Genomic DNA, 12,394 nt, shown 5'->3' on the forward strand with positions numbered 1-12,394 from the left:
CCCTGAAGAAGTGAAATCTGATGGACAATAATCTTTCAAATCAAACCTGCCCCTGGGAATGTCCATATTGTAATAGGGCCTTTTCAAAGGTCTATGCCCACTTTATGAAAATTTCACATGATATGAACATTTCAGATGCGGAATATACAATGCCTCCACAACTTTCATCTTCAAGATCCTGAATTACGCTTTTGTGATACAATAATGGAAAGAAAACGGGAGAAGCAAATGAAGTGACTTGGTTGCTTTCATGATGAATGGGGCAAAATGTAAGGCAGGAAGGTCATGGAAACTCTTCAAAGGATGATGTGAAAGGTAGGAGAGGGAAAGAGGAGAAAAACAGCAGGGAAGTTGACAGGTCAAAGGAGAATTGATTTGGGCAGAAAGAAAAACTCTAGACAGTTGATCACTGTTTCTGGCTGCAGGCTATAATTAAACAAACTAAACTGCATGGTACTAGTGCTTCTCTATGGCTACTAATGCGCAAAAGAGGCCTCAGGAGTATGTGCTGGTATGTGTGAGAGTTTGTGTTTGGCTGTACAGATATGGCACATAATTAGCACTATTCTGTAATGAGGAAAATGCTTGCCAGATATCACCCTATGACTTTGGCTAAAAATTGTACTAGAAAACATGGCAAAACTTATGCTGCTGCATTGACTGAAATGATACTGAGGTAACATGAGCTCTCATGACAGCCACTTTTTCTGTTGTACTTACAGTCTGTGACTACATGCGCTATCACACATTGATTGACAACATCTGGAGACAAGTCTCCATGCATTTTTTTCTAGTTTCACATGTATCTGAGTTTAATTTATTGAAGACATGACAAATCACACTTTCCCCCCAACAATAATGAAAAAAAACTTCTAGACCCAAACACTGCAGCAACTGTAATTTTCTACAACTTTTGTTGGCTGCACTCTCAAGTCATAACAGTGGGAGAAACCAAGCATCTATATTGTGCATGGGTGTGTAGACATACACTTCCACACAGCTGTGTGTGTCAATGTATGTTTTATGTCAATATAAAACATGCATACACATGTATACAAAAATTAAATACATTATCTATCGCTTCTTTGTTGCCAAGGCAATAATCTTTTCTAAGGAGACAGACCCTCTTCCTCTTTCGCTCTTCTTTCATCCATGCGGAAGTTACTATCACTCATAATAATGACCAACCACCACTGGGTAACTTTTTGAAGTTACAGTAATTGATAATTGTTTGAATCTTGGCCACCGTTTTGAGTTGCTTCCTTGAAGAAAACTACTTCTAACAAAAAGCTTAAAGAGAGCCTTTCAGCAACATTTTTTGGCCAAACCTTTTTTTGCCAATTTTTTAAAGCGTTTTTTCCAGTCCAATTTTCAGTATAAAGTGGTGGCTATAACTAATTGTGGTTGGCCTTTTGAAGGGAATCAAGGCTACTGCAGAATGCCCTGGGCCAACCAAGCATGTAAAGTGACAGCAATGCCATTGGTCTCACATATACACTATAGTATGCGCATGTGTGGTGGCTTATGCTAGCTTGTGAGACTTTGAAAAGTTGATATTCTTAGACTATGTGACACAAGTGAAGGGCTTAAAAACAAGTGTCCACCATAGTAGTGCTAAAAAGAAACATCTCCCATGGTATAGTAAAATATAGTATGAAGCATGATAGTAAACTGTGCATGCAGTATAGCCCCCATGAAGTGGTTTGGGAACTATGGTGGTGCACTGTCACTATCATGAGTAACATTTCTTTAGTTGTTGTAGCTCTCTTCCACTTATAGATGGCTATATAGTCAGAGATCTTGTACTGCACACTGGTAATTGTAGCATGCTTTGCTAGCCTGCTGTTGGAGTGTGAATTATATAGTTAGTGTCTAGTGAACCAATTGGGGACTAGTTTGCTACAAGATATGTCTACAGTTTATGCCAAACACTGAAACTAGCCAGCCTGTATAACCTTGGGTTTTTTTCTGTAAGTTTACAAATATACAATTTAAAAAAAAGTACCCAAAAAAGGATATAAGTTCCCATGACTGGAAGTTGTATACACACACAATTAAAGTGTCTTGTTTAAAATTCTGAATTGTTTTGGCATTTTTAATAAAGTACAATATATTACAACTAAACCAAAAAAGAAGATTGAACCAGCTGTTGACTCATGTATTCTTATCCTTGCCCCCCTCCCTTCCCTAGAGAGACACAGAGAGAAAAGAAATCCTCCCCATCCAATAACTCAATTTTGTATTATTAGGAAGCTAACCAATAGGAAGCAACACAACAAGCGTGTGGTGTCAAATGGAGCTGACGAATCCTGCGCTTTGCATTAACAAGAACAACCTCCTTCGCTGGCTGGTGGTTCCTGTGGTTTGTCCAGTTTAATGTCAATCACTGTAGAAAAGAGTTAAGGGAGATAACCAAAAGAAGAGCTTATGTGGTGCATTTATCATTCTGCGGGACTAACATGTCAACAAGGTGGTCTGTCCCTGTACTATTGATAAGGAAATCGTGTTGGAATGTTACTCCTGCAGGATAACACACAGATAAGATAGCCAAGAGGAGGATATGCACAGCATTCACAGCAATTTAAACGCATCATAAAGGTAATTTCTGACAAGTTAATTATAAAATGCTAGTAATATTATAAAATATTAATAATACTTGTAGAGAAGCCCAGGGATACTGATGACGAGTTCTGTGATGCACAAATATGTTGGCAAGGTCACAGAAGTGTCATCTTAGTCTTCACCTAAGATGGAACTGTCGCTCTGTTGTTTCTAAGGCCCCTGTCATCCAGGACTTGTTTATCTCTAGGTCTCTCCACCTCCTTGCTCTTACTGAAACCTGGCTTCCTGCCCATGATACTGCCATCTCTGCTGCCCTCTCTCTTGGAGGACTCTCTTTCTCTCACACTAGTCGCCCAGAGGGTCGGGGTGGTGGTGTGGGTCTTTTATTATCTAGTTTGTGTCAGTTCCAGCCTCTTTCCATTCCATCTTCACATTGCTTCTCCTCCTTTGAGGTACATGTGGTGAGGCTCTTTGCTCCATTGCGACTGCGGATTGCAGTTCTGTACCGCCCCCCCAGGCTCGTCCTCAAAATTTATCTCTGATTTTGATTCGTGGCTGTCCTTTTTCCTCTCTGATAACTGTCCTACTCTTATTTTGGGTGATTTCAATATTCATGTGGATGACCCTCAAGATGCTGCAGCTCTACGATTTCGCTCATTATCTTCCTCTTATGATCTTAAGCTTTGGTCTGATGCACCCACACATTCCCTTGGACACTGTCTGGATCTTGTTCTCACTCGGAATTGCTCTGTGTTGGACTTTTCTACTGCTCACTTTCCGTTGTCAGATCATCACCTAGTTTCTTTCAATATTACTCATAATCCTCCTCCTTCACATCCCGCTTCTCGCTCTTGTCGTGACTTGCAATCTATCAATTATGAGGCTTTTTCCCAGTCTCTAGCCTCCTCCCTTCCTTCTGTCTTTTAGGCTGTCTCCTTGGACTCAGCTGTCTCCTTCTTTAATTCCTCCTTATCTTCAACTCTTGATAATCTTGCTCCATCTACAACTCGGATAGTTCGCCCTTCTCAACCCCAACCGTGGTTCACCTCTTCCCTCCGCTACCTTCGCTCTTGTTCCCGGGCAGCTGAACGCCTTTGGCGTAAGACCAGGGACTGGACGGACTTTGTCCATTACAAATTTGTACTCTCCTCTTTCTCTTCTGCCATTTCATTGGCCAAACAGCAGTACTACTCAACGCTGATCCAGTCAAATGCTAGGCATCCTCAGCGGCTCTTTGCGTCCTTCAATTCTCTTCTGAAGCCTAATCCGCCATCTCTCCCCGCCTCTCTGTCTGCTAATAACTTTGCCTCTTTTTTCAATGCTAAAATCCAAACTATCCGCTCTGATCTGGCCAGCTCTGCTCCTCTTCCTGTTCCTGTTCCTCATCTGTCAGTTCCTCCTGCAAATTTCTCTGCGTTTCCTTCGGTCTCAGCGGATGAACTGTCTACAATACTGCGCTCTTCGAAGCCTTCCACTTGTTCTCGTGATCCGATTCCTTCTCGCGTCTTTATTAATCTTCTTCCTGCTATCCTCCCTTCCTTGCTTCATATAATTAATCTTTCTCTGTCCTCTGGTTCATTTCCTTCTGCTTTTAAACATGCTACAGTCTCTCCCATTCTCAAGAAACCTACTCTTGATAGGCTATCTCTGTCTAACTACCGACCTGTCTCTTTGTTGCCATTTGTTTCAAAGATCCTGGAGCGTGCGGTCTACTCTCGCTGTCTTGACTTTCTTTCTAGTAACTCTGCTTTGGATCCTTTTCAATCTGGATTCCGTCCTCTGCATTCCACCGAAACAGCCCTTACTAAGATCACCAATGATCTCCTTACTGCCAAGTCTAAAGGCCATTATTCCGTTCTTATTCTCCTTGATCTAACTGCAGCCTTTGACACGGTTGATCATGATCTTCTCTTAGATTCCCTTCACGACCTTGGATTTTGTGGCTCTGTCTATAACTGGTTTGCCTCCTATCTAGCGGGTCGCTCTTTCAGTGTGTTGGCTAATGGCAGCTCGTCTTCCTCCTTTCCCCTTTCAGTAGGGGTTCCACAAGGCTCAGTGCTTGGCCCGTTGTTGTTTTCCTTATACATGTTGCCCTTGGGCAAGCTTATTCAATCTCATGGCCTCCAATATCATCTGTACGCCGATGATACACAACTATATCTGTCATCTCCGGAACTTTCTCCTGATGTTCACGATCGTATCTCGGCATGTCTTTCAGACATCTCAGCTTGGCTGCTTCATCGTCGCTTGAAACTTAATATGGCAAAGACTGAATTGCTTGTTTTTCCTCCTAAACCTTCTCCTCATCTCTCATTCTCTCTTACTGTCAATGATGTTACGCTTACTCCGGTCAAGGAAGCTCGTAGTCTTGGCTTTATATTTGATTCCTCGCTCTCCTTTATTCCTCATATTGAGGCAGTAGCTAAATCTTGTCGTTTTTTCCTGTATAATATTGCCAGGATTCGATCATTTTTGTCTGTCTCTTCTGCCAAGATGCTTGTTCATGCGCTGGTTATTTCACGGTTAGACTACTGCAACCTTCTTCTCTCTGGCCTTCCTTCTTCTCACATCAGTCCGTTGGTTTCTGTTCACCACTCTGCCGCAAAGATCATCTTCTTGGCTCGCCGCTCTGACCATGTTACTCCGCTTCTGAAATCTCTTCATTGGCTTCCAATTCACTTCAGAATCCAATATAAACTTCTCCTGTTAACCTTCAAAGCTTTTCACGGTCTAGCTCCTTCCTATCTCTCCTCTCTCATCTCACACTATTGCCCCGCTCGTGCTCTTCGCTCCTCTGATGCCATGTTTCTTGCCTGCCCAAGGGCCTCTACTTCCCTTGCTCGGCTTCGTCCCTTCTCTTCTGCTGCCCCTTACACCTTCCAGAACATTTGAGAACTACAAGTTCAATCGCAGCTTTTAAAGCTCAACTAAAAACTTTTCTTTTTCCTAAAGCTTTTAAAACTTGATGTTGTGCGGACTTTACACTGTTAGTTTTACCCTACCCTGTGCCTGCTTACCCTACCGTGTGCCTGTTGGCATTCTCTTCCCCTCCTTATTGTTTTACTATGATTTTACTATGATTTTATTAGATTGTAAGCCTATGCGGCAGGGCCTTGCTATTTACTGTTTTACTCTGTACAGCACCATGTACATTGATGGTGCTATATAAATAAATAATAATAATAATAATAATAATAATAATAATAATAATAATAATAATAATAATAATCACCTAATACTTTTGAGAAAGCAACCTACAGTCACCTAATTACCACTCGGGCTGGTTCAATATCAGTAGTCTTGAGATTGGCTCCTTTATAATGTGGTTGGGAATGGACTTTGTAGCCAAGTGTTATGTCTGGATTTATTTAACCAGTGGTGGTTAAATTGCATACCCATTCCAAGGCAAGACCTAACCTGAACCCCATGACGTATTTGCCTCTTCCCTTCTTGCTCTGAATGAGATGTTAGCCCAACGTTGATGCAAGTGAACACCAGCAAGACAACACTTTTCTCTCTAATGCAAGCAGTTTCCAAAGAAAGGACTGAATGGTGCAAGGTAGCTTAGTCGGCACTGATTTTAAAGCATCCAACCCAACAAATGCATCTGGAGGAATCTGTGTAGAGAACATTATGCCATCTTCGATGCACAGGAATGTGTCACTTGACAGGCAAATTAAGGCTACGGCTGAATTCTTGACTCCCAGAGCAGAGAATTTAGCCCTAAGGGCTCAAAGGGATGACGTCACATCTCTGTCTTCCTTAACCAGTTGCAGGCTGGTCTCTCCTACTGGGCACAGCAAGTGAAAAGCCCAGGCTGTGCTCTGCATGTGGTGCTGACAATTGTAATCTATATCAAACTCAGCCCAGGCCCCCAAGGGAGCTGACCTTTCCCAGCACAAAAGGCAGCAATTAGACCAGAAGAGCTGCTGTCAGTCACATCCAGGCACCCTCTCTCTTCTGCCACAGTGGTTCACAGGCGCCATGTCATTTCCTCACCCCCACCCCTCCACAAGACAAGCACTTGCTGCTGCTGCTGCTGCATGTCGCGTCTGGGGCAATCAGGGAGAAATAAAAGCAAAGCTCACGAGTTATGTCATTGTACCCCCAGCCCACTCTTCTCTGAGTAGAACAGAGACAGTTAAATCTAACAGTACAAGCTTTTCCCTGGCCATGTCAGGTTGCAGGTGGTGGGATGTTATGTTTGAAATGTTTCCCCTGGCCAACCCCGCCACCCAAAAAACCCAGTCATGAGTATAACATGGGGAAGAGTTGGGCTCAACTCTTCCCCATTGGCATAATAATGTTTTATAGACAGGGAGGTTTTTTGTTTAATAAACATGCAATTTTCTTTGTCACACACACACGGCACATACGCCTGGATACAGCCCTCCACCACCTTGGTTGTATAATTTGGTCTGAGAGAAGAATTGGCACATTTTCTAATTTTTGGTTGCTTATGTTTTCATTCTGAGAAGTCTCATGTTATGGCACATAAGAAGGAAGAGTAAGGGAAAAGGTATGTAGAAACTAGGATCTCAGAAATGAAAGCACAGATAGAAGAAGGAAAAAAAGGGGGGATACTCAAGGTACACAAGTGAACCAACCCGCCCCACCCTCACAGTTCAGAAATATTTTCCCACTTCTGAAATCTAGTTTGCACAGGCTTTGGCGTCTCCAGAATGCAAAATTCTAAATTCATGCTCTGTCTCCTGTGGAAGAGAGCCCAACAGCAGATAGTGTGAGAAGCTCCAAACATGGGTACACGTTTGTTTGATGGTTTGTTTGTTTTACAAAAACAAGCCAGCTAAGTGGATTATTTATAAAATGGAAGTTACCTGACATCGGAAGTTGCAGAAAGTACCCAATGTTATGAGCTTTGTAATGTAGCGAAAATGAAAGGAACACAAACGCACGTTAGGCTTGATTAGGTTACCTTCACCATGACTGACTGCCATCAAGAAGTTTAATCTATTGCTGTCGCATCTGCTAGCAATGGAAATAGATTAAACTAGAACCCAGGCAGGACACTGAGCAGTGTACTAGATCCCAAAATAAGGTACTTTGCAGCTCTTTTTAAATGGTGTCATCACTCACCCTCTCCTTCCAGACCCACTAGGCACATTGGGAACTCTGATCATTTCTAAATCTCACTGGTGCCAATGAAGAATAGCTATTCAGGGCAAAAGGGACAGCTATATAGACCTCCTGCATAACCTAAGCAAGGGAATGTCAAGCAACGTGGCATGAGCTGTCACGCTTTGGCAAACATTCCCTGTGTAACAATTATTCTCCATTTCCTGCCAGCCTCAGAGACAGAGGGAAGTCATTACTGCTGTGTTTAATTTAGAAACCATGAATTCCTCTGTAATAAACAACACTTAATTGGACCATATTCATTAGTACTGCTCTACACTAATGCTTTCCCTTTGTGGGCTCATTCCATAATGGGAGAAAAGGGATTCTGGGTTCAGTTTAACAAGACCATTTGTGTCTCTGAAGAACTCCCAACAGAAAGGGAATGGCTGACGGGTGCTTACATTTGCCCCCAGACGTTCTTGCAGAGCAAGGCTTTGAGGAGTCATTGAGACACAGAGTGCATTAGCGATGGCACATGGCTTGCATAATCTCAGCCTTTCCCAGTAGGAAAACACAAGCAAAACAATCTAAAGCACTTTCCATGCATCAGTGATTTAAGATTTTCTGGAGACATACAACTCTCCAAAGATTTGACTCCAATACAGAATCGCCACATGGGCTTTTTGGGCCCTTTTTAAAAATGGATACCTTCTCAAGTCCATACAGGTCACAGAAAGAAAAGGAAAAAAAGGAGAATGGAGCTAAATTCACAAAAAACAGGAACTCTGAATATAACCAAGGGCAACTCGTGGATCTTTGCTTACAAACTGAAAAATTCCACACTCCAGTAACAATGGAGCAATTTCTTTTCGATAATGATAATGTATACATCTTGTATACATCAAAAAGTAGCAATATGCAGTCATATACTCTATGTAAACAAACACCAAAACTTCTGAACTAAGAACACCTGACTTCTATGCCCTGCATAGATTTGTCTCAAATGAGCATATTCTCATATATTTAATCATCATGCACATTGCATTCTGGTTTGGCTGGTCAAAAAGTGAAAGACAAGGAGCTATGGAGGCTGCTGAAATGCCACTTTCTAGACACTGGAAAATCCTGTTCACGCTGCCTTCTGAGTTTTGACAGGTACATTTGCACACTTTCAAGTCTATCATTGCCATCCATAAGGGTTAGCCATTTAGCTCTCACTTTGAAAATGAGATTCTCAGGCTGCCAAATAACTAACTATGGGCTTCTCACAGAATACACAAAGTCCTGTGTGAATGCCATGTGCAGAGTGACAACAACTGGGCACTCAACATTTACACTGTACATCGGTCAGCTCTTTTTAAGTTTACTTAATACGATTAAAGTTTTCTTGACAGGAGAAAACAAGAGCACCCAGCAACCTCAACTTCCTCATTTGAAACTGTATATAACTAAATATTTATGTAAGTACCGACTGAATGTGAAATTCAGGGTTTCCTGAAGAAATCACATTTATCCCCCTATGTTCCTTCTGGACCATTTTTCTGAAAATTTCAGGCAACCTAGAGGTGTTCTTAACTAAGAAGTCTATGAAGTTTCAGAAGGATAGATGCAATTCATGTGGAAGGGGAGCCCTCCAATTTGAGGGAGGGGAAATTATTTGTGTTCATTCACTCCTCCCCTCTCCCATAGTCTTTTGGTCAGCTTATATGAAAATGGCATGCATCACAGAGGTGTCCCCAGGCAAAAAAACTGCAAAGTTTCAGAAGGATAGGTGCAGGGACTAGGTAGTTATGATGTTTGAAACCCAGTTTAATTGCTTTTTCACAGTGAAGTGTGGCGGCATTGGAAGAATGGCTATCTCATAGTCCCATCCTTGCCCTTCCATAAAGCGCAGTAATTGGAGACCATTTTAAAATGTGCCATAGTATTAGAAGGTGGACCTACTAGTCACTCCACCACACTGGCTCATTCCCCCCTCCCCCTGCAATGTGTAGAGAATCAAAACTGAAAGATGCTATTTGGAGACATAAAGTCTGTGGGTTTGTATTGATCCCAAACATGAGTCAATAATAAGCCTTGTTCTGGAGAGGCTTTGGTTCTGCTGGTTTCAGATAGAAGCCCGCTTTGCCTCAGGACCCAACAGAACTGAACTGAAGTTATGTAATTCTGCTCAGGCTCCAGACTTCATCTGAATCCGATGCACATCTGTACTGGGAAGGGCTTGGAGGGGTATGTGTGGAGAGTGGAAGGCAGGAAGGGCCAGAGCAAAGGAAAGACTGACATCCCATTCCAACTTGGGATTTAACCCAAGCTGGAGAGGACCTTTTGGGGATGTAATGTTTGCTTTGCATTGAGATGGACATTACAAACCCATCTGATTTTGGTCTTGTCAAATTCTAAGACATTTTGTGTGAGAGTTTTAAACATTTCCAAGCTTCTCTCTGAATTTAATGCAGAAGAGAAGGCAAGGATTTGTAATGCGAATGAGTGTCCTGATCAAGGTTGGTTTGAACAGTCATACAACAAACCCAACTGCAGCAAAAGCTGTTTTAAGCATTGTTTTAGGAAAGTAGCCTTATTTATCTTCATTACCTTTAAGATGCTGAATGGGAAGGATTACTTGAGAAGGAGTTGTTACTAACAAAGGATACTCCCTTCTTTGCTCTTCTCTTGAACACTCTCCATCCCTGGCAGAGCTGAGGCGACACGTCGGAAGAGCTACAGCAATGTGAGGGATGTAGGAAAACAAAGGAAGAAAGAAGGATGGGTCAAGGAGCAAGAGAGGGAATCATTGTTCTATAATAAGGGACTTCATAGTTTGCATCCAAAATGCAATTGAAAAGTGCAGTGAAGGTAACATTAACTAAATAAGGGGCAGGAGCTACATCCTTCCAATTGATACATCAGACCTGGAGAACAAGAATGAGAGCTATTCGGATGGGTATCAATGGAAAAACTGTCCCCTTGTGCCTGTAGAAACAACTGCTGTGGTGGATAATTCTAATTTCTAGGCATGTAAAACAGCACAGCTTGAGATACAACTGAATCCAACCCAAATTCCTGGAGAGAACGAAGAGACATGACAAGCTGGGAATACTGAGTTGGGTTCAAATTGTCTTACTTAGAGCAGACCCACTAAAATGGGCCGAGTTAAGACATAACTAACCTAAGTCACATTCATTTCCATGGGGTGACTCTAAGCATGACTAAGTCTGGGTTCAACCCACTCTATCTCCATACTGTACTATTGTGCTCTGCTGTCACTTAGGGCTGCTTGGCACATATGATTTCCCCCTAAATGGAGTAACATAGCTAGCCAGGTACTAATGATAAAATAGTCACTCTTTATGTGTCCTATTCATGTATGAAAAATGCACACTTCTCTTAATCTATATGTATATGGAAATACATGTGCCATACAGCTTCTAGAGGAGAGCTGTAGCACATACACTGGATCAGGCCATCTGCCTAGGATCTTGACCTGGGGCTTGCAACGTGGTGCCCATGGAAATCTCTCTTGGTACTCAGCAGGCTCCCTGATCCTCATGATTATATATGAACTTTTTCCCCAATTGGGTTTGAGTTCAAAATAGTGGTTTGTGTTTCAGAGCCCAGAGACCACCTCTGCTTTGCAACTTAGGTTCTTGGGCAAATTACTTTTCTATTAGTCTCTGGGTTTGCCTTCTGGGAAATGAGTGTTTTATGATCGGCTGTGTCTACCCATAAAATGGCACCCATTTTATGAACTGGCAAGCCCTCCATGGCACCCATTTTGTGAGAGCACCCATAACCCTCTCAAAATTCCAAATGTGCCCACTGACCCAAAAAGGTTGGGGACACCTGACCTTAGCCCATGATGGTCACCCAAGGAACAAAAATCCCTTACCTGTTTTACATTGTATCCTGTCTTTGCACTTGTCTCAATAAACATGACATTCAGTTCTTTAGCTCTCTGTTCTCCTTCTTCAATTGTTATCTGCCTGGGTACAGACACACAGAAGAAGGTAAAATGGTAACAATAGTTCAATACAGCTGGGAAAGGCTGAGGAAAACCAGGTTTGTTAGAATATCTGGGAATGGGAGGGAAGCTGAGGGGTGGGGGGTTGTAATAATGCCATCAAACTGAGCCCTCTTCCATAACAATGCACAAGGGATTCAGCAATGGTCAGTCAAATAGGAATTGTCACTGTAGGAGATCTGTTCCTATAGCAACAAGAGACAATAAAGCTCCTCCACAGTATGCAGCTCATTGCCATTTCTTCAATTTTGTTGCACATGTTCCTACTTCAACTGTCATCCTCTCCATCAAAAATTACTGGTTTCCTCTCCCTCTTATCACACATATTTACCTCTTATCTGCAAGGTCTGTTTTGTTGCCCACTAACATAATGATGACATCACTTCCCCTTTCTGTCCGGACATCATCAATCCACTTAGATGTCTGCTGGAAGGAATTGAGATCTGCACAGGAGAAGAGAAACAAGGAAGGTGGGTACAAAACAAAGGCAAGTTTTCCAGTCGTCTCAAGTGATGGATTCTTCTCAGTGTTTCAAGGGAACAATAATTTTAACATGTTTTTAATTTTATTGTAGGTTTAATTTTTTAACTTTTGTAATTTATATTTATATGTTTTAATTGCACATGTTTTAATCTTGTAAACTGCCTTGAGTCCCAGTACTGGGAAAAAGGCGGGACATAAATATAAATATAATAATAATAATAATAATAATAATAATAATAATAATGATGACAC

The 12,394-nt window shown here is 41.9% G+C and overlaps 1 protein-coding gene across 1 annotated transcript in view; it reads right to left on the minus strand.

Annotated features, from left to right (window-relative positions):
• Nucleotides 1-1,353: 1,353 nt before the first annotated feature.
• RAB6B (RAB6B, member RAS oncogene family) overlaps nt 1,354-12,394 on the minus strand; it is a 69,742-nt gene continuing 58,701 nt past the window's right edge. The window contains exons 5-8 of the mRNA XM_063132301.1: nt 11,991-12,102; nt 11,528-11,621; nt 10,293-10,359; nt 1,354-2,386 (exon numbers count right to left, since the gene is read on the minus strand). Of these exons, the coding sequence (XP_062988371.1) occupies nt 2,322-2,386; nt 10,293-10,359; nt 11,528-11,621; nt 11,991-12,102 (338 nt within the window). The 3' untranslated portion in view covers nt 1,354-2,321. The remainder of the gene's footprint in view (nt 2,387-10,292; nt 10,360-11,527; nt 11,622-11,990; nt 12,103-12,394) is intronic.

Source organism: Elgaria multicarinata, chromosome 8 (assembly GCF_023053635.1).
Source record: "Elgaria multicarinata webbii isolate HBS135686 ecotype San Diego chromosome 8, rElgMul1.1.pri, whole genome shotgun sequence".
Classification (NCBI taxonomy): Eukaryota; Metazoa; Chordata; class Lepidosauria; order Squamata; family Anguidae; genus Elgaria; species Elgaria multicarinata.